Source organism: Phlebotomus papatasi, chromosome 2 (genome assembly GCF_024763615.1).
Source record: "Phlebotomus papatasi isolate M1 chromosome 2, Ppap_2.1, whole genome shotgun sequence".
NCBI classification, from domain to species: domain Eukaryota; kingdom Metazoa; phylum Arthropoda; class Insecta; order Diptera; family Psychodidae; genus Phlebotomus; species Phlebotomus papatasi.
Genome location: NC_077223.1, coordinates 82,119,525 through 82,138,628, shown reverse-complemented (window position 1 = coordinate 82,138,628; position 19,104 = coordinate 82,119,525). Strand labels below are relative to the sequence as shown.

General features: G+C 34.4%; 1 protein-coding gene and 2 long non-coding RNA genes across 3 annotated transcripts in view; 1 reads left to right on the top strand and 2 right to left on the bottom strand.

The window, feature by feature from the left end:
* Positions 1 to 5,523, top strand: part of LOC129804678 (protein rhomboid) — a 104,229-nt gene extending 98,706 nt beyond the window's left edge. The window contains exons 4-7 of the mRNA XM_055852215.1: positions 17 to 159; positions 239 to 360; positions 786 to 932; positions 4,100 to 5,523. Of these exons, the coding sequence (XP_055708190.1) occupies positions 17 to 159; positions 239 to 360; positions 786 to 932; positions 4,100 to 4,404 (717 nt within the window). The 3' untranslated portion in view covers positions 4,405 to 5,523. The remainder of the gene's footprint in view (positions 1 to 16; positions 160 to 238; positions 361 to 785; positions 933 to 4,099) is intronic.
* Positions 5,524 to 7,407: 1,884 nt separating this feature from the next.
* Positions 7,408 to 8,392, bottom strand: LOC129804666 (uncharacterized). Its single transcript, XR_008752013.1, has 2 exons — positions 8,043 to 8,392; positions 7,408 to 7,960 (listed from the first exon to the last, which is right to left on the bottom strand). It is a non-coding gene; the product is annotated as an uncharacterized LOC129804666 (long non-coding RNA).
* A 5,580-nt stretch (positions 8,393 to 13,972) lies between these two features.
* On the bottom strand, positions 13,973 to 15,065 carry LOC129804665 (uncharacterized). The gene is made up of 2 exons (XR_008752012.1): positions 14,767 to 15,065; positions 13,973 to 14,684 (listed from the first exon to the last, which is right to left on the bottom strand). It is a non-coding gene; the product is annotated as an uncharacterized LOC129804665 (long non-coding RNA).
* Between the last annotated feature and the right edge of the window lie 4,039 nt (positions 15,066 to 19,104).

The following is a 19,104-nucleotide window of genomic DNA, read 5'->3' as shown; positions in this document are numbered from 1 at the left end:
CTTTTGCCTCTTGCAGCTGGGCTTTTTCACATACCATACACTAACCTCTGGTCAAGCTGATCCAGCTGGACCTGTTCCCATCGACTCTATGTTCATCTACCGGCCGGACAAGAGGCAGGAAGTATGGCGATTCCTCTTCTACATGGTTCTCCATGCAGGGTGAGTATTTCTCTTCCTCATTTCCTCAATCTCTTATTCTCTTATTCCGTCTCTTAATTCTCTCAATCTCCTCTTGCAGGTGGTTCCATTTGGGCTTCAATCTCGTGGTGCAACTGCTGGTTGGTTTGCCACTTGAGATGGTTCATGGCTCTACTAGAATCGGCTGCGTATATCTTGCTGGAGTTTTGGCGGGTTCACTCGGTAAGAGATCTCTTAATTTCCCCCTCTTAACCTCTTAGTGTTAACCCTTGTGTAGTTTGGCTAATGCCCTAGATCACTTACGACTTAAGCCGAGAGACGACTTAGTGGAAAATGATGGAAATGTAGTTTGACCATTATTTCAAGTATAATTGCGCTAAGACCGTCTTCAGACTAGAGGTTTAGCCAGTTCCCGAGGGTCTCAAAACCCTAAACAACAACCGATTTTATTGATATTTCAAAATGTAATAGGTAATTTGCCCTTAATAATCCATTCCTAGGTCAAAATTTTCCAAAAAAATCTTGACTGATAAGATATTAGAGAAGTTAAGCCATATGGCTAAGTCTTAGGTCTGAAGCCCATATAAGCCGTCTCTCGGCTAATCCTCAGATCTGTCAAGGCCCTAATGATTGTTTTTGTTGGGCAGGAACCAGCGTTTTTGATCCAGAGGTGTACCTGGTGGGCGCCAGTGGAGGCGTCTACGCTCTCCTGGCCGCTCATTTGGCCAATGTGATGCTGAACTACAGCAATATGCAGTATGGAATCGTCCGATTGGCGGCGATATTCATTTTCGGTAAGTAAAATATTGGTTTTTTTTGGATACTTTTTTCACTGACCACGTTTATAGGGTAAATTAAGCTAATTTAAAACCTGCTCCAAATGGAAACGTCATTGTTTTCATGATAAATACAGTACTAAATTATTATATTTATATATTTTCTATACCACAGTTCCATTATTTAGTTAATTGTGCTCCAAATGAAGCGAAAATCAATTCATATTCACAAATTTTAATTTGTTGATTTCTCAGAAATATTAAAAGTGTACCTTTTCACCATTGAATTTTTCATCGATCGACCATGTTTTGCAATGAAAAACACAATAAAGTGACTGTTGTTTTTCGTTTTGTTTAACATTTACGTCATATTTCTGGCTAATTTTAGTTAAATTAAATGTTAATCTTTATTGCTAACGGTACGTGGAGTTTTCAAATGAAATAATTACCTATTTCGTGAACAAAAAGGGTTTTTTCTGAAGTGTCTGCAAATGCTTTAATAGGAAACCTCGGAAATATGATTTTTTGGAGAGATTTTGTTATTGTTTTAGATGGAAAAGAAGATAAGACCAGGAATAAGAACAAATTCTGCACTCAAGACCAACTCAACATGGTTTTTGAAGTCTTTCGTCGCGGTTTCACTTACACTGTTTGTCTCCAATTAGAAACTTTCCCTTGTCTCCATTTGGATTAATATGTTTCCAATTGCAGCATTTTGCATTTGTGTATTTTTCTTGTATTTAAGAAGTTTTCAAATTATAATTAAAGAATTTTCACTAAACAGTAACATTCTAGAAGAGTCAAGGAGCAAATTTATGTAATTCTCTTCAGAAAAAATATGAACTTAATGTGTTGAATCTTCTGTCAAAGTTAAAGCGTCTGGAAATGGTTTTGAATTAGAGCATTTTCCCGATCCTAAGTAAAACTCGGATGGCTATCAAAATACTGAAGAACTTAAGAAAATCTGATATAACATGGATATTTTATATATGAATTTCCCTTATTTGACGCAACTGTTCCCAATTTTGCCGAAACTATTCTCATTTTCGCCGCAACTGTTCTCAGATTGCTGATCTTTAGCGTCACATTACCAATGCTTATAAAGTTTGTTTTTTGTAAATACTTGAATTCAGCTAAAAGAGTAAACTATTCTAAGTAAACCTTCTAAGAAATAAATTGCCATTGATGCAACAGTGGAATTATTCGGAGAGAATCTCCGCCCGGATGCGGCAACACAACTGGTGGAGTTTTCAACCCAGGATCAAAAACTCAACTCTTTTACCAGAGCTTTCGACACGCTCCGTGTCTTCCTCAGTGGTCGAGTGTGTCAGTGATCTTTGGGTTTCGTTGGGTATAACAAGTTATAACACCTTGTATGAAATGGGGTCAATAAACCCAAATAGAAGTAGATTTTGATTCTCCAATAGTGTCTGGGATAAAAGGTAAATGGAACTCTATTTGCACAAAAAGTCGTTGAAGTTCGAAGAATTCAAATTCAATTTCGAATGTTCATAAATTTTCGAAAAAGATGGGGAAAGTTTATCAAATATCACACCAAAAAAACTGGCAAAGGGTTTCTCAGTGATTATGGAGTGATTAAATACTGGAGCAAGAACAGTAAACGTCATTGTTCTGTTTTTTTCTCCTCATAACAATGTGAAGACCGTCACATTTTCACACTGAGCACTTCGAAATTCGAACAGGATGTACCTCATCCACCTTGCGGAATTATCAAGAAGTAAGAAAGTCTCTTTTTTGGATCTTCAAATAGATTTTCGAATTTTTCAAGATCTACTTCTGTACGGAAAGACTCAGTGATTATGGAGTGATTAAATACTGGAGCAAGAACAGTAAAAGTCGTTGTTCTGTTTTTTTCCTCATAACAATGTGAAGACCGTCACATATTCACACTGATCACTTCGAAATTCGAACAGGATGTAACTTCCGCCACCTTGCGAAAGTATTAAGAAGTAAGAAAGTCTCTTTTTTGGATCTCCAAATATATTTTCGAATTTTTCAAGATCTACTTCTGTACGGAAAGATTATTTCGAATTTTGAAGTGTTCAAGTGTCAAAATGTGGCGGTCTTCACATTCTTGTGGGGAATATAACAGAATAATGACGTTTACTGTTCTTGTTTCATTATTTAATTACTCCATAATCACTGAGTAACCCTTTTGCCAGCATTTTAATATGATATTTGATAAATTTTCCTCACCTTGTTCGAAAATTTACTATGAAAATTCGAAAATAAATTTGAATTCTTCGAACTTTAACGACTTTTTGTGCAAATACAGTAGACTCTCTCAAATTCGGGCATATAGGACCGAAATGTCAGCCGAATTAGACAGAAATTCGGGCGACAAACTTTTTGAAATCCAACGATTTTTTATTCATGTGCATATAGATATTGAGTTTACACACTCATATATAACGTAACTTGCATGAAAATCCCTCAATAATGCAAAACCACATCAAAACTAAGACAAACCATACCAAATTTGAGCGTGTTTGATTCATTTGATAATTATAATCAAACTTGAAGAATGACAACAAACTTTTTTCAAATGTAACCGCTGCCCGAATTAAAAAGTAGCCCGATCTTAAAAGAGCCGAATTTGCGAGAGTCTACTGTAGTGCAAATATTTCCATTTACCTTTTATCCAAGACACTATTGGAGAATCAAACTCTACTTCTGTTTGAGCCCAGTATCAACTTTCCTTTGTGTTGGTTTCTATCTCAACTGTTTTCTCTGTGATTTAAAACTACAAAACAGTCGTGACAGGAACCAATAGGCAACGAATTATGTAGAAGTACTTAACAGTGAAGCGCTAAAAAAATCATCCAAATTTTTAATTGGAATATATTGTAACATCCTGTGTGGCGGTTGGGTAATCTGAACCACTCCTTACTTTTGTGTTTGTAGGGGGTTTTGTTTGTAGGGGATTTGATGATGGCAAGTCCGCGTGCCATTAACGTGGTCCGTTTTATGGGCAAGACATATCAAATTTTTTGGAGCCTCAAGACAATTAATAATAAATTAAAATAGCACAATTATTCATTAGTTCTTGTATTTTTCTAGCTTTCTTACTTCTTTTAGCAAAGACACAAACCTTTTTTATATAAAAATTGTCAAGATTGGGCAATTTTATTTAACCTTTTGTATTTTATTTGTTGCCTTTGCAGCTTCTTGTGATGTTGGCTTTGCGATCTACTCGCGATATGCTGTGGAGAACACAACGGCGCCATCTGTGTCATATGTGGCGCATCTGACGGGTGCCTTGGCTGGCCTTACTATTGGCCTGTTGGTACTCAAGAATTTCGAGCAGAAACTGCATGAGCAACTCCTTTGGTGGGTAGCTCTGGGTGTTTATGCAGCCTGCACAATCTTTGCTGTGGTCTTCAATCTCCTCAATACAGTCACGGTACAGCGACTGGAGGAGCAGGGGGAGGTGATCAAGGAGCACATATTCCACGATCTCGGTATTTAAGAGACTACAAAAGGCGTCTTTTTTGGGTTTATTGTCCTTATTGTAGGATGAATCGAGGAAAAATGTATATTTTGTACACTTCTCATTGAAAAAAAAATGTTTCCCTGTAATTTATTCTCAGTCTAAATTGGAGGATTTTTTTTACTGTTCTCCAATTTTGAACAAAATATGTAATTATTTTCCTGTAATTTTTTTTTGCATCTATTTATGTTTATGTTGTGTAAATAGGATTTTTTCTTCGGGAGTGAGAAACTGATTGAGAGAAAACTGATTATTCTGTAAATAAAAAAAAGTATTTATTAGATTTTTTTTGTGTAAATACAATTGAAGGAACTGGATCCTGCTGTGGATGATGTTACAAATAATCCCACTTTTTTTCTGTCCCACAAGATGCATCACAAAGAATTCAAAGTTGTAGGAAATAGGAAGAGGAGATAGTGAATATTTCTAGAGACGCAACACAAAATCATGTCACTTTTATCTTTCAAATTTGAAAAGGAAATGGGAGTTTTGACCACTGAATTAGCGATGAAAAAATTTATCAAAATGGAAGAATAAAGGCCTAATTTCTATTGAAAATTGGAGCAATTTGTTCCCCCTATCTCTTCATGTCTTTATCACTTGTTATTTGTTTATTCTGTTGCTAATTGTGACTATTTTTTTTCTTTTATTAACCTCTGAACTCAATGCATTGTTCGTTTGTGTTGTGCATTTAAACCAAAGACTGAAATCCAACATAGAAAAAAAAGATAAATTGCTACAAATGAAATATTCCAGGGCTGCAAAATAGATTTTCTTCACAAAAACTGGGTTAAAAAAATTCTTTCAATAAAAAAGACGTAAAGAAAAATATTCTGTGGGCAAAAAAAAAATAGAAAAAAATAAAAGGAATAAAATAAATATTAAACTAGTCAATGTAGAAATAAAGTGAGAAATGTAGAAAGGAAATTATAACAAATAAAAAGAAATCGCAAAGATTAGCACTGTAAGATAATAATTATTGAATTTCATTTGATCTTTCGAAAGTATTTGGAAATATTGAGATAGTGAAATGATCGAGTAATTTAATGGAACAAAAAAAAAAAGAAATAAACTTATTCAAGTCACAATATTCAAAGATGCATTAGCGTATAGTAACTTATAATTAAAAAAAAAAGGAAAAATAAAGTAAAAATGAAAACTGAAAAGAAATCCAAGCGATATGCAAATTGGTCGATGAAAAATTATCTTAAAACAAAATAAAAAGTTAAAAAAGCGTAAATTATAGAGCTTCGTAGGAAGAGAAATAGAGCAAAGAGTAAAAGAAAAAAAAGAGTATCCACGTGAGAGAGAAAAAAAATTATCTAAATATGCCAAAGATTTATTTAATAACTTTATATTTTTCACAAGAAAAACAAAAACAACTGAAAAATAATCTCAGACTATTCCATAGGTATTTTTTTCATTCTTATTTTCTAATTGCATTTTTCTTCATCGAATTTTGGATATTTTTTTTTTTTGGTTTCAGAAAGAAAAATTGTTTTTGTTTCTAACCTTCATGAACTGCAAACACTGCCAAAAATTGAATGTTTTTTGTACTAGAAAATATATTTCAGTGAGCAAAATTGATAAGAAATGGATTGATGTGTAAAATGAAATTGATAATGAAGAAGAAAATGAAAGTGAAAAAAAAGAAATGAATAAAATCACATAATCTCACAGTATTGCAGTTTTTTATTATTCTTTTTCAATTTTTTTTTTGGTTTTTGGGATTGTGGTTTTCGGATTTCCAAACGGTTGAATAAATTTTTCGAACACGTAAAATCTCAGGTAAGTAGGTATATTTATTCTCTATTTCTTTTTAAGAACTTCAATGAGCCCAAACAGAAGTAGATTTTGATTCTCCAATAGTGTCTTGGATAAAATGTAAATGGAACTCTATTTGCACAAAAAGTCGTTGAAGTTCAAAGAATTCAAATTTAATTTCGAATTTTCATATACCTAATTTTCGAACCAGGTGGGGAAAGTTTATCAAATATCACACCAAAAAAGCTGGCAGTCAGTGATTATGGAGTGATTAAATACTGGGGCATTATGATTATTAAGTGCAATTAACTTCTGTATTGAGAGTTCGAGTACGTCAATTTTGTGACTATGCGGCAGGCGAGTGTTCAACACTCACGAGTGTTTATGGGACACTCGATGAACACTTACTTGAGCGTTGGGGTTAGTCTCTTCAAAGAAATATAAGGTTTGTACCAACACTCATACGCTCAAGAATGATGGGAGTTTACCCAAGCCTTAGTGCGATTTATTATAACACTCATTTAAAAAAAAATGACCTTAAATTCAACACTCAATGTAAAGAATGTGTGTATCATCAAGTCTAATTTCGGGCGGAGTTATTTCAACGCTCATTTCCACACTTATTTATTTGAAGACCTTCTCTCAGTGTAACTTAATACTGCCATCTAGTGGTGAACATAAGTACTTCCTAACAACCACTCTTACGTTTTTTCAGTTTTTGCTATTTTGTATAAAAAATGTTACATTTTTCAACATTTTTCGATAAGAATCTTAGTCTGGATAGCATAAGGAACATAAATATTTGTATCAACAAAGAAAAAAAAATTATTTGAGAAGTCGTTAAGCGGTTTGAAGCTTGAAAGTGCTAACATGTGTCCCGAAATACCACACGTTACCCTACTTATAGAAATTGGGCTTTACTTATAGAAATTATAGAAGTGGACAAGCATTGGGATGTTTGTCCACTGAAGAAATGACCGAAATAGTCCAAACAGTTTAAAAATTAAAATTAGTATATGGTCTTACCCCGTGTTTGGTGTTGCCCCAGTTTCCCCTATTTCTTTGTATTAAATACCATGGAAATTTTACCAAATTTATACCGACATTTGTGTACTTCTGCAATAAAATACTTTGCCACTAAAAGAAATTCACAGTCAATTCGAAAATGACGACGAATCTCACACCATTTTTCCAAAGTAATAAAAACCCTTGAACAGCTTGTTTTAATCAAATATTTATTGAGGTGAATTATTTAGAGATTATAACAGATTTACATTATAGGGTAGAGTAAGCCCTTTTGGCCACCTAAAATAAACACAACTAATTCAAATTAATTTAACTTCAACACACATAATATGCACTATTCTAACATTCCAGTGAGGTATTATATCACGCATTTAAAAATAAATCATTATAGAACCAGTAGCTAAAAGTACTGCAACGAATGTAACAAGAATAATTGGAAAAAAATGTATTTTTTAAATGAGATCTACAAAAAGTCACGAGAATTCTACAAGATATATAGATAGATATTGCTTTAAAACATCTCTATAGAACAATTAATTTTAATCTGACAAAAATTTCAAAACGCATACGGAGCCAGTAAAGCTTAATCTGGACATGGGCAGCAATCTCCTTCAAAAGTGTTGAATATTCCTGTTATAGTACCATCTACAAATTGCATAGGGCGCAAAGAGACATCAGCAGAAGGACTATTACCCCATAAGTCAACATCAACTGAAGCAACTCGTTCAGGCACTCCAGGACATTGCTACAACATAAAAAAAATGCAAATCACTCGTTACATCGATTTTACAAGATAACTAGGAAGGAAATATATTTCTTGCACTTACAAGATCATCACCATCACAAAGATAACCCACGCAATTTTCAAATCCAAATATATCTTCTGGATCTGGACAACGTTTACAGCAGTATACAAAAACATCCATACAACATTCAAAAGTGACATCCAAAAATGTCTCTATACTGTATCTCTCACAGAATGAATTTTGCTCACTACCATCATCGCAGTTTTGTGCCCAATTTTTTTCAATTACACAAAAAATTACAAGAAAACAAACTTGCCAAAACACTCTCATTTTCAAACGAAACTTTTTTTTTTAGACACGTTATCGATTTTATAAGTGAAACCTTACTTTTGACAAATTTCCACTTTGGAACTGACTCTTTATATAGTAAGAGAACCACAAAGAATTGAAAAAAATCGAGATAGTAACACATTTATTCAGGAAAAGTTCGTGATGGGTTTAACGTAAGAAAACAATTAACATTTTGTCACGGCAAATCGTGGTAAAATGAACGACACTGTTGCCGGTTGGAGATGGTCTCCGTTTGGACACTGTGGCACGGAAATAGAAAGGAACCTTCCTTGTATCCAACTCCAACTAAATCTGCCCATCTTCATCATTTCTTCAAATTGATTGATCATTCTTCCATTAAAAAGCATTGAAGGGATATTTACAATATTAAAGCAAAACCATTAAATATGAAACTTCAAAGAAACACAATAGGAGGGGTCGGAAAGAATATTGAGCAAATTACTATTTATCCCAGAGTAATTTACTCCCTTACAATTCATTGAAATATCAGTCTAATTTAAACAAGTTTTTCTTTTAAAATTTATAATTAAAAAAAATCATTAGCTGACTAATTTTGCCCTGCTCTCCCCTACCTAATTTTTACGGTAGTGATGTAAAGACAGCAAAACTAAGTGGATTAGTTAAGATTCCTTTGTATGATCAGATGATGACGTACTCAGAGATGACGAATACGATAGTGAAGAATATCCTCCGTACACAGGGTTTGAGATTTATGTATTTGCATCATTTTAATCTTTAATGTGTCAAATTGTAAAATGAAGGCTCTCTAAAGTCCTGTAAATGAGCAGAGGACATAACAGCAATCATTTACATAAAAGTGGAAATCAACGTAATTAATTTTTTAAGACGGTCGCTAAGTCATTATAATACAGATAGGAAAGAACAGGGAGTAAAGAACTTAACCTTACTCGATAATAATAATAATAATAATGCTGGCACAACATTCCATGAAGGAACTAGGCCCTCCCACAAGGGGATTTCTAGACATGCATTATTATTTTTTTCTTGTACGGAAGGAAATCCGAAAAAATTAAAATAACATTCCGAAAGTGTTAATTTTACCCTGCAGTATTGATCCGAAATCAGTGTAAATATTACCCTTTTTAGGTGTATTGGGGGTTAAAGTTACCCTTTTTCATGTTAATTTTACCCTTAAAAAGGTGTAAAGTTAACATTAAAAAATGTTGATATATTTTTACACCTAAAAAGTGTTAAAGTTCTGAGGAAAAAAGTTAATCGCACCCTCTTTTTTTTCTCAGTGTGTACGGGATGAGTTTTTCAGTCCCATGCCCGTGAAATAAAGTGCAATGGAGCTCACAGGATGCAATCCGAACACCTTTAATGCCAGAAAAATTTCTGGTGACCTAAATGGGATTCGAACCCGGGAAACTTGCATCATAGAGCGAGTGCTCTACCATTTGACCCATTGAGTGCCCTCGATAGCTGTAGGAAAAAAATTTAGAATAGCCTAAGGAAAAAAAGGAACAAGGTTAAATTTAACCAAATTGGATTCGACGTGACCGGATTCAAAATAAATTATACTTGAAGAAGTAAAAGACAACAAATTATATGTGGAAAGGAAGCGAAAGTAATTAATGTTATCAAAAGGCATTAAAACTGCAAAAGAATTACGAAATTACCAAATCAACTAATTTCCTTACCAAAAATATTTTGTCAATTTTTTTTTAATTTTTCAAGTAGTTGACCGCTGTTATCCGGGAATCATAAACCGGAATATCGGAGATTTAAGTGTATGTATACTTGTGAATTTTTTTAATACGAAAAATGGTTTTTCTACTTGAAATTTACTTATTAATTAAATTAAATTAAATTACATTGCGATTTATAATTAAAGGGACAGATAACCCTAACCGGCTTATGTAGGTGAGATTCTTAATGTGAGCTAACTCGGAATGCATGCAAATTAGATTTAGAGCTCAAGTTGGGGGACACCATTCAGTTATCTTGAATCAAATTCGTGAAATTATACAAACAAAAACAATGTACCCTGTATTTGTTAATATGGCTTATACAACCCGTGAAGGAGTTTTTCCATCGTTTTACTCTGGAGGTTGGTAATCGACGCTAAGACGGGATGGACGCATGGGAGGTAGGTGATGTCTCAAGATGAAAATAAATACATACCATTTAAAACACTATTTTAAGTATCTTGGTCGAGTAGAAGCAGTCAAATTGGCATCTCAGTGGTTTTCTAAGCGTTATTATGGGAAAAACCATTTTTTCACACTTAAACGGCAAAATCGGAGTGATAGCGTAGTCTGATCGGAAAATAATGTATGGACGAAATGTAGAGACAAATGTGCTCTACAATTATGTCGAAGTAATCATCAAAATCGGTGAATCAGGTGTAAAGATGATAATTGAGGTTATGTGATATTGAAATTTGTTTTTCGACTGTGGCGCCCTGATGTTGGTCTCACAGAGTTCAAATGTTCTAGAAAGTTATAGTATTTGGTGAGATCTTTCATTTGCGCCCTCACAAGTCAAAATCGGTCAAACAGAACCGGAGATATGTTTTTTTGAATTTCGGTAAATTTGACCCCTCATATCTCCGGTCCTATTGTAACCACAACGAACCCACGCCACTCTTTGGAAACATCCTAGATTAGACTACAACACTCTAACATTTGATTATCTTGCTCAATGGCGTTTTTGAGAAAAATGAGTTTGAATTTTAACGAATTTTGACGCTATTGCAGCGCCATCTGTGATGACTTTTTGAACTTCCATCTGAAAGTGCTCATCGAAACGAAACCAAAAAGGTAAAATTTATGTCGATATGTGAATTAGAACCGGAGATAGAGGCCGGTCAATATTCGAACCTTGACCCCTTATAGCTCGGGTCAGGGGTTATGGATCGACTTAAGTATTTTTTTTGTTTGGTAGGTAGGGTAAGGGCTCATAATTTTGGACAGTCTGCTTATAAGCATCGAAGTTCCAAGTTTGAAGTGCGATATTGTCTATACTAATTTACTTTTTTTATTACTCTCTTTTCAGAAGGGTTGTTTAGAAACTTAGCAAGCTATTTATCGTCTTATTTTTACTAAAATTAGTTTTAATACGTTTAAAAATGAATTGATATGTAGAGGTGAATTTGACTCTTATTTTGGACAACTTGTTTATTAATTTGGCCAACTTGGCTGTAAATTTGGACAGCTAATCCGCCTCAACAGGATGCCCATTGTTCTTCATTTCATGAACCAATCTTACCAAGTCCTCTTCCTGTTCATGTAAGGGAAACGTAGAATGTCACAAGAAGCCCGGAAACTTTCCAAATCATTCATTAAAGTGAGCTGACTTCGATACTCCAAGTACGTGCAGATTCGCTCATTCCCTGACCTTTCCGGGAGCCTTTCAGGGCATTTCTCGCTACATCTCTTTCGTAGAGATGATGATCTTTTGTTTCTCCAGGCATTTGTCCAACCTAGTCATCACAAAAGCTAAAACTTCACGAAATTTCGTGAGAAAAACACCTGTCCAAAATAAGAATCATCACCTCACTGGTGAATGTCTTAAAAAATTTCCCATTTTTCACACGAAAAATATAATTCACAAGGCAAATCTCACTTCAGGTCAAATGTACAAATCATCAGTAACGTGAATCAACACAATATTCAAAGAATATTCAATAATATCACTCAAAAACAGCGAACAAACTTTGTTAGTACTTCACCAAAACTAAATAAGACTGAAGTAAGCCACGAAGTTCTGTCATATTTCTCGTAAGCAATTGCTCACACTGAATTTTCAAGAAAGCAATTTCAACTCAAATCATATTCAAAATTTAACGTATTTAGTGTCATAATCTTCCAAAAAGAACAAATATTTAGATAGAATTCATTATTCATCAAATATTTTAATAAACGTCCATCATTTTAATCAATTTATTTTTAGTGTCCAATTTTATCCTCAAAGTGTCCAAAATAAGAAACTGGACAAAATTATGAGCCTTTCCCCTATAATCAGCGGCTACAACATACTAAAATTTCAGCCCGATGCATTAAGGAATTTCTGAGTTATTTAACTTAGAAAATTGAAAAATCTTCTTTTTAAAAATAGCGCCCCTAGCGGCGGTTTTATGAACTTGTGATGTTAGAAGGAGAAGTGGCATTTCACGAGAGCTTTCCAAAACGCCCTCACTTTTTAAATTCTGATAATTAGAACCGGAGTTATGGCTATTTTAAGAATTGTTTTTTGGACCCTTATTACTACGGACCTTATTTGCTTTACGGACCGTAGGGACCGTAGGGACGTTGCCATAGGGACGAGGCCATTGAGATAACAAAAAAATGGGGGTATTCAAAATGGCGGAAGGAGGGGTGGGGGGTCAATGCACCAAGTTGCAATTTTCATACGATATATAACCTTTGCCGAAAACCGCAAGTCGATATCTCTTTTAGTTTAGGAGCTATTAAGCTCCAAAGAGCGGCCGGCCGGCCGGGAACGTAACTTAGCCACCCATATATTCGTGATCAGGAAGTGGCGAAACACATTTTGGCCAAGTTTGAGCGCGATCGGAGGACATGAAATTTTGTTAGAATTATAGTAGGTGAGATTGTTAAGAATCTCACCTAATACTGGGCAATATTGAAGATAAGTCTTAGGAAGAAGAGTCAGACATCTGAAAACTTGCCTAATTTCGAGAGGAAGTGGAACAATGCCCTCCGATACCATGGAGATTAATTTGTCAACTCCCTACTAAAGGAAATTAAGAAAAAGGTGCGAAAATTCGGCGAGAAGTCATTGGACTAAAAAAACAAAATCCTAGAGAAATATATACGAATAAAATTATCTTTCCGATACGTTTATTTTTGTCATTTATAGGGTAGAGTCAGTACTTTTTCGCCAGTAAGCACTTTTTCGCCACCTACAAATAAAATCACTTTTTCAGGGAATTATGAGCTCATGGAACTACGAAATGACTATTACTTCGTAACCTCTAGTCCAACGGATCAGAAAACCGTAACTGGTGCTCCACCGACTAGATTATTTGCAAGTTAATTGAAGAAATTGTCGACAAGGTGAACAGTCACCAAAAAAATATGGAGTTCTTAATAAACTTGTCAACGCTCAGACAAATTGTCTTGCCTTATTATATGTTTTTGCAGTACAGTATTTGATATTTTTTCACTGAAAGTCACTTTGTTATTAACTAAGCTTCCCTCTAATATCATTATTTAATAATGTTTTCCAAAAAATAAAGAAATACGGATGTGGTGAAATAGGGCTTACTTTTTTCGGTTGTGTAAGTACTTTTCGCCACTCATTTTTCCAAGTATTTTACAAGTGGCGCACCTCGCGGAATTTAGTTGAAACAGACGTAATTGTCAATTGATTTTTGTCGCAAAAAAAAATGTGCAAAAAATCATTCGAAATACTCTAATAATTGTCTAATATAGGTGTTAAATAAGAAAAGTACTGTGCAATGTACTTTTGCGAGTTTTCGAAAGCTGCTGTTTCTTAAAAATCAATTAAAAACAAGTGGCGAAAAAGTGCTTACACAGTGGCGAAAAAGTGTTTACAAAGTGGCGAAAAGTACTGAAACATGCATTGTTGCAGGAAATGTATTTTTTCAACTAGATGCCCAAAGATTCCCGGAAAGTCTCCTGGTTCATTAGAGAGACAATGCATCAAAGCACTTGTACAGAAAATTTCTTTTTATTTCGACAAAAATTGTAATAATTACAAGGGTACAAAACCTTAAGGTGGCGAAAAGGGCTTACTCTACCCTACTGTGTTTAACATGTGACAGCCATTTTTCATTTTAGAAAAATTTATCATTTATTTACATGCAGGTCTACATGCTTTATTTTATTTAGAAATAAAAATCAGTGTTCGGTTCTACCCTATGTTCGGTAGTGCCCCAGTTTTCCCTACATAGAAAATATTGTTCAATTTCACATAGTTTTTCCAAAGAAACATATATTACAAACTATTCCAGTTCTTGTCTTATTAAAATATTTACCAAAATGAATTGTTTAAAAAATTTCAACATATTGTCGGTCGGTTGGAACAACCACTGTGCTATCTGCATTAACTTTGTATTTCTTGGAAATGATGCATCGCTCCATAGATATTTATAATAAACGCAGTCGCCCCGGTTGTTGAGCTGACCAACAATATCCTTTCCACAAAGAGATAGGTTGCCGTGAATTCGAAATGAGCCAAAACCGTTTTTAATTTTTCCTATTTGTCTTCTGAGCAGGCACAATCGGCGGCACAATCTATGGGACAATCGACGGCACAATCGGTGGAACAATCAGCGGGACAATCGCAGCACCCCATATCATCACATGAATCATTTGATGTATCAGCATTAACGTGGACTTCTATAACGTTGACTACACAATTCTATATTATAAAAACAAAATGACGTTAATTAAAAATTAATTGTACAATAGTATGCAAGAAATGTATGTAATTTTACGCTTACATTACTACAAAAATAGTCCACACAATTTCTAACATCTCTTAAACATTTCTCACAGCACAATTTTATGACTTCATTACAACAGGTATATGATGCAGGATTTTCTCTACAATATGCATCTCTTGAGTCGGTACTATCGCAGATTTGTCCCAAATTTTTTTCAATTACACAAAAAATTACAAGAAAACAAACTTGCCAAAACACTCTCATTTTCAAACGAAACTTTTTTTTTAGACACGTTATCGATTTTATAAGTGAAACCTTACTTTTGACAAATTTCCACTTTGGAACTGACTCTTTATATAGTAAGAGAACCACAAAGAATTGAAAAAAAAATCGAGATAGCAACACATTTATTCAGGAAAAGTTCGTGATGGGTTTAACGTAAGAAAACAATTAACATTTTGTCACGGCAAATCGTGGTAAAATGATCGACACTGTTGCCGGTTGGAGATGATCTCCGTTTGGACACTGCAATACGGGCTTCAGACCTAAGACTTAGTCCATTATGAAGTTTTGAAGGGATTTTTATAACACTAATGGTGCCTACACACTAGAAGAAATTTTCGTCAAAAATTGCCGTTTTTTAAAAAATTCTGATGTTACTGCTTACAAGAATAGGGGATTTTTTTTAAAAAGGCATTTTTAAAAAAAAATTGCTTCTAAGCCAAAGAATAGGGAAAACTGGGGTACCAAAAATCTCCGGGTAGCACCAAAAACTAATTATTATTTCTAAAGGACTATCTCAACCATTATTTCAGTGGACAAGCAGCGCTATAATACCTTATAAAATACACCGCCTTCGACCAACAACTCCAGGAATATGGAAGAAGCAGCCATATTACGGAGAAGGCGCTCCAGGGCGGTCTCATATGGACGCAGCGGATTCTTCCATCACGGAATACAACAGCAATATTTATAATATGATTACATTACATGAAATATTTCTATACGATATAACCATAGATATCTAAGCTCAGGAGTTAATTAGCATTCTGCAAAAAATATCCTAGAATTTTATCGATTCTAAATAACGTATGGCCAGTGAAATCTGCATAAAGTTCAAACACAATTTTCTAATATTTGTACATAGTTTTATTATAATTTTTTTACATGTTTTGAAAGGTATATGTATGAACTTATTTCAGGAAAAAATCCGGCCCGATCCGATGAGCTTTTCGGTACATTCGGGGAACTTCCGCCATTGATGTCGAAAATGTGGATGTTGGCATCTTCTTCAACTCTCGTTTTATTTTTCCCTTCAGCGTGACTTCGGTTTTGGGTCGAAAGTTTCGGGCATACACCTTTCACTTAATATTAGCCCAAAATGATTTAATAGGCCTCAATTAGGGGATGCTAGGGGGGTTTTCTTCCTTCTTGATAACAGGTATGTCAAGTTCCTCCAATGCGTTCATTGTGTTCCTTGAGTAATGGCTGGGTACTAGGTCTGGCCAGAAGATCACATTGTCCCTTCGATGATACTTATTGATAAAAGCTTCCAGTTTAGGCAAGCAATCTCTGATATAGACGTCAGAATTTTTCGTTAGACTCTTTGTGAGGAACGCGGGCTCAGACATTCCAGCAGGACTGATTGCAAGCCACAAAAGGACCTTTTTCGGGTACTTAGTATGCTCAACGTACTTATCTTTCTTGTCTACATTATCGTCACGTACATAATAATACTGCCCCTGCCACTTATTAGCATCCATGGTGAAATAGGACTCATCGTCCATGACACAAACAATGTCGCTCTGAGCGTGAAAAACATTTTGGATCAAAAGAGACAAACGAATTTTCTGAGTCTTTTCCTGAGTTTCTGAGACAGCTGGCTTCGGTTTTCTGGTTCTCCTCTTGATTCCCATAGACTCCAGATACTTCTTCACCGTTGTTTTGCTACATTCAAGTTTGTTACCAAGCTCACGGTACGACTTTGCAACTTTATTGGATGTTAACTTGCAAGTCGAGCCCGCATCTTCGATTGACTAAGGGTGCTAAAATTTCCAGATCCCTTAGCTCGTGTAGTGATTTTTTGCTTCCCATAGTTCGACAAGATGCTATAAATACTCCTTCGTGATATTCCCATAGTCACAAAATGTTTTACGACTTCAGATTTATTCAATGTGGGATGACTGTTCTGAAAATTACAAACTAATTTTCGTCTATACTCTTCAGTATTATTTGTGGGAGCCATGTTTCCTAACTAAATCTAGCAAAACTTTTATGTTATGTTAAGAATACATCTGGCAACACTGTAAAGTGGTATAAAAGTGACTGGTAATACATTTTAATTTTTTTTAAGCCTTCAAACTTTTGTGCAGATTTCACTGGCCATACGTTAGTCTAAAAAGAATTATTTTTTCCATGGGTACCCAGAGTCTCAAAGGAGACGAAAGAGTTAAAAAAAAACTTCCACTTTTCCTTTAAGTATTAAATTTTTGTTTTTATTTATTTCCATCCATACATCTATTACTATTTCTAGTAGAGGCTAATTTTAAATGAAAGTATGATCTAAAGTCATTGAAATATATTTGCGAAATGTCCGCTGATGCGTTTTTATACTTATCATAAAAGAGTATTCCAAAAGGGGCTTAGAGGTTTCTTCTTGCGGCTGAATGTTGATTGGGAATGTAAATGAAAGTTATGTTGATGGTCCCCTGTTCTATTTATAGAAGAATCTCAACATTTATGTATGTTTCACGCAAGTTTTAAAAGGTATTTTCTGAGTTATCTTTAGGGAATTTGCTCTAAAATAGGTATTTCATATTTTTGGAACATGACAAAAACCAACAAATGGGGCATAGGGGAAGTGCTCATAATTTTGGACAGTCTGCTTATAAGCATCGAAGTTCCAAGTTTGAAGTGCGATATTTTCTATACTAATTGACATTTCTTGTTACTCTCTTTTCAGAAGGGTTGTTTAGAAACTTAGCAAGCTATTTATCGTCTTATTTTTATTAAAATTAGTTTTAATACGTTTAAAAATGAATTGATAAGTAGAGGTGACCTTGGCTCTTATTTTGGACAACTTGTTTATTAATTTGTCCAACTTGACTGTAAATTTGGACAGCTAATCCGCCTTGATCTTCATTTGATGAAGCAATCTTACCAAGTCCTCTTCCTGTTCATGTAAGGGAAACGTAGAATGTCACAAGAAGCCCGGAAACTTTCCATATCATTCATTAAAGTGAGTTGACTTCGGTGCTCAAAGTACGTGCGGATTCGCTCATTCCCTGGCCTTTCCGGGAGCCTTTCAAGGCATTTCTCGCTACATCTCTTTCGTAGAGATGATGCTCCTTTGTTTCTCCAGGCATTTGTCCAACCTAGTCATCACAAAAGCTAAAACTTCACGAAATTTCGTGAGAAAAACACCTGTCCAAAATAAGAATCATCACCTCACTGGTGAATGTCTTAAAAAATTTCCCATTTTTCACACGAAAAATATAATTCACAAGGCAAATCTCACTTCAGGTCAAATGTACAAATCATCAGTAACGTGAATCAACACAATATTCAAAGAATATTCAATAATATCACTCAAAAACAGCGAACAAACTTTGTTAGTACTTCACCAAAACTAAATAAGACTGAAGTAAGCCACGAAGTTCTGTCATATTTCTCGTAAGCAATTGCTCACACTGAATTTTCAACAAAGCAATTTCAACTCAAATCATATTCAAATTTTAACGTATTTAGTGTTAAAATCTTCCAAAAAGAACAAATATTTAGATAGAATTCATTATTCATTAAATATTGGAATAAAAATCCATCATTTTAATCAATTTATTTTTAGTGTCCAATGTTATCCTCAAAGTGTCCAAAATAAGAAACTGGACAAAATTATGAGCATTTCCCCTATAGAGTGATCGGAGCGCGATGTCTTAGATGAGCAAAATTGTAGTATTAAGTGGTGCCTATCGTCTGGTGTCAATGGATTTTTAATATTTTGTTCAGTTTATTTTATACAAGTTTTTACAACTTTACTCTAAGTCAGTGATTAACATGAATCGCATCTTCTTACAGTATACCCGATTTTACTTCATAAAATATTTTAAATTTGTCATGTGACATTTTAATATTGTTACAGAATACCCCTACTGGGAGTGATTAAACTTCAGGTAATTGTAGAATTTTCAACATTTTTTCTGCATGAGATTATTGTACATTTATAGAGGTCAGAGATAATCTGGAGTATTTTTACCCAATCGTGGAAGTATTTACTGTTATTAACCGAGTAAAATTCAATGGGATACAAGAAAGATGATACACTGAGGATAAGGAGGATAAGTATAAGTATTAACCGCAATTATTTCAAGAACATCATTTGGCGACACAAAAACACAA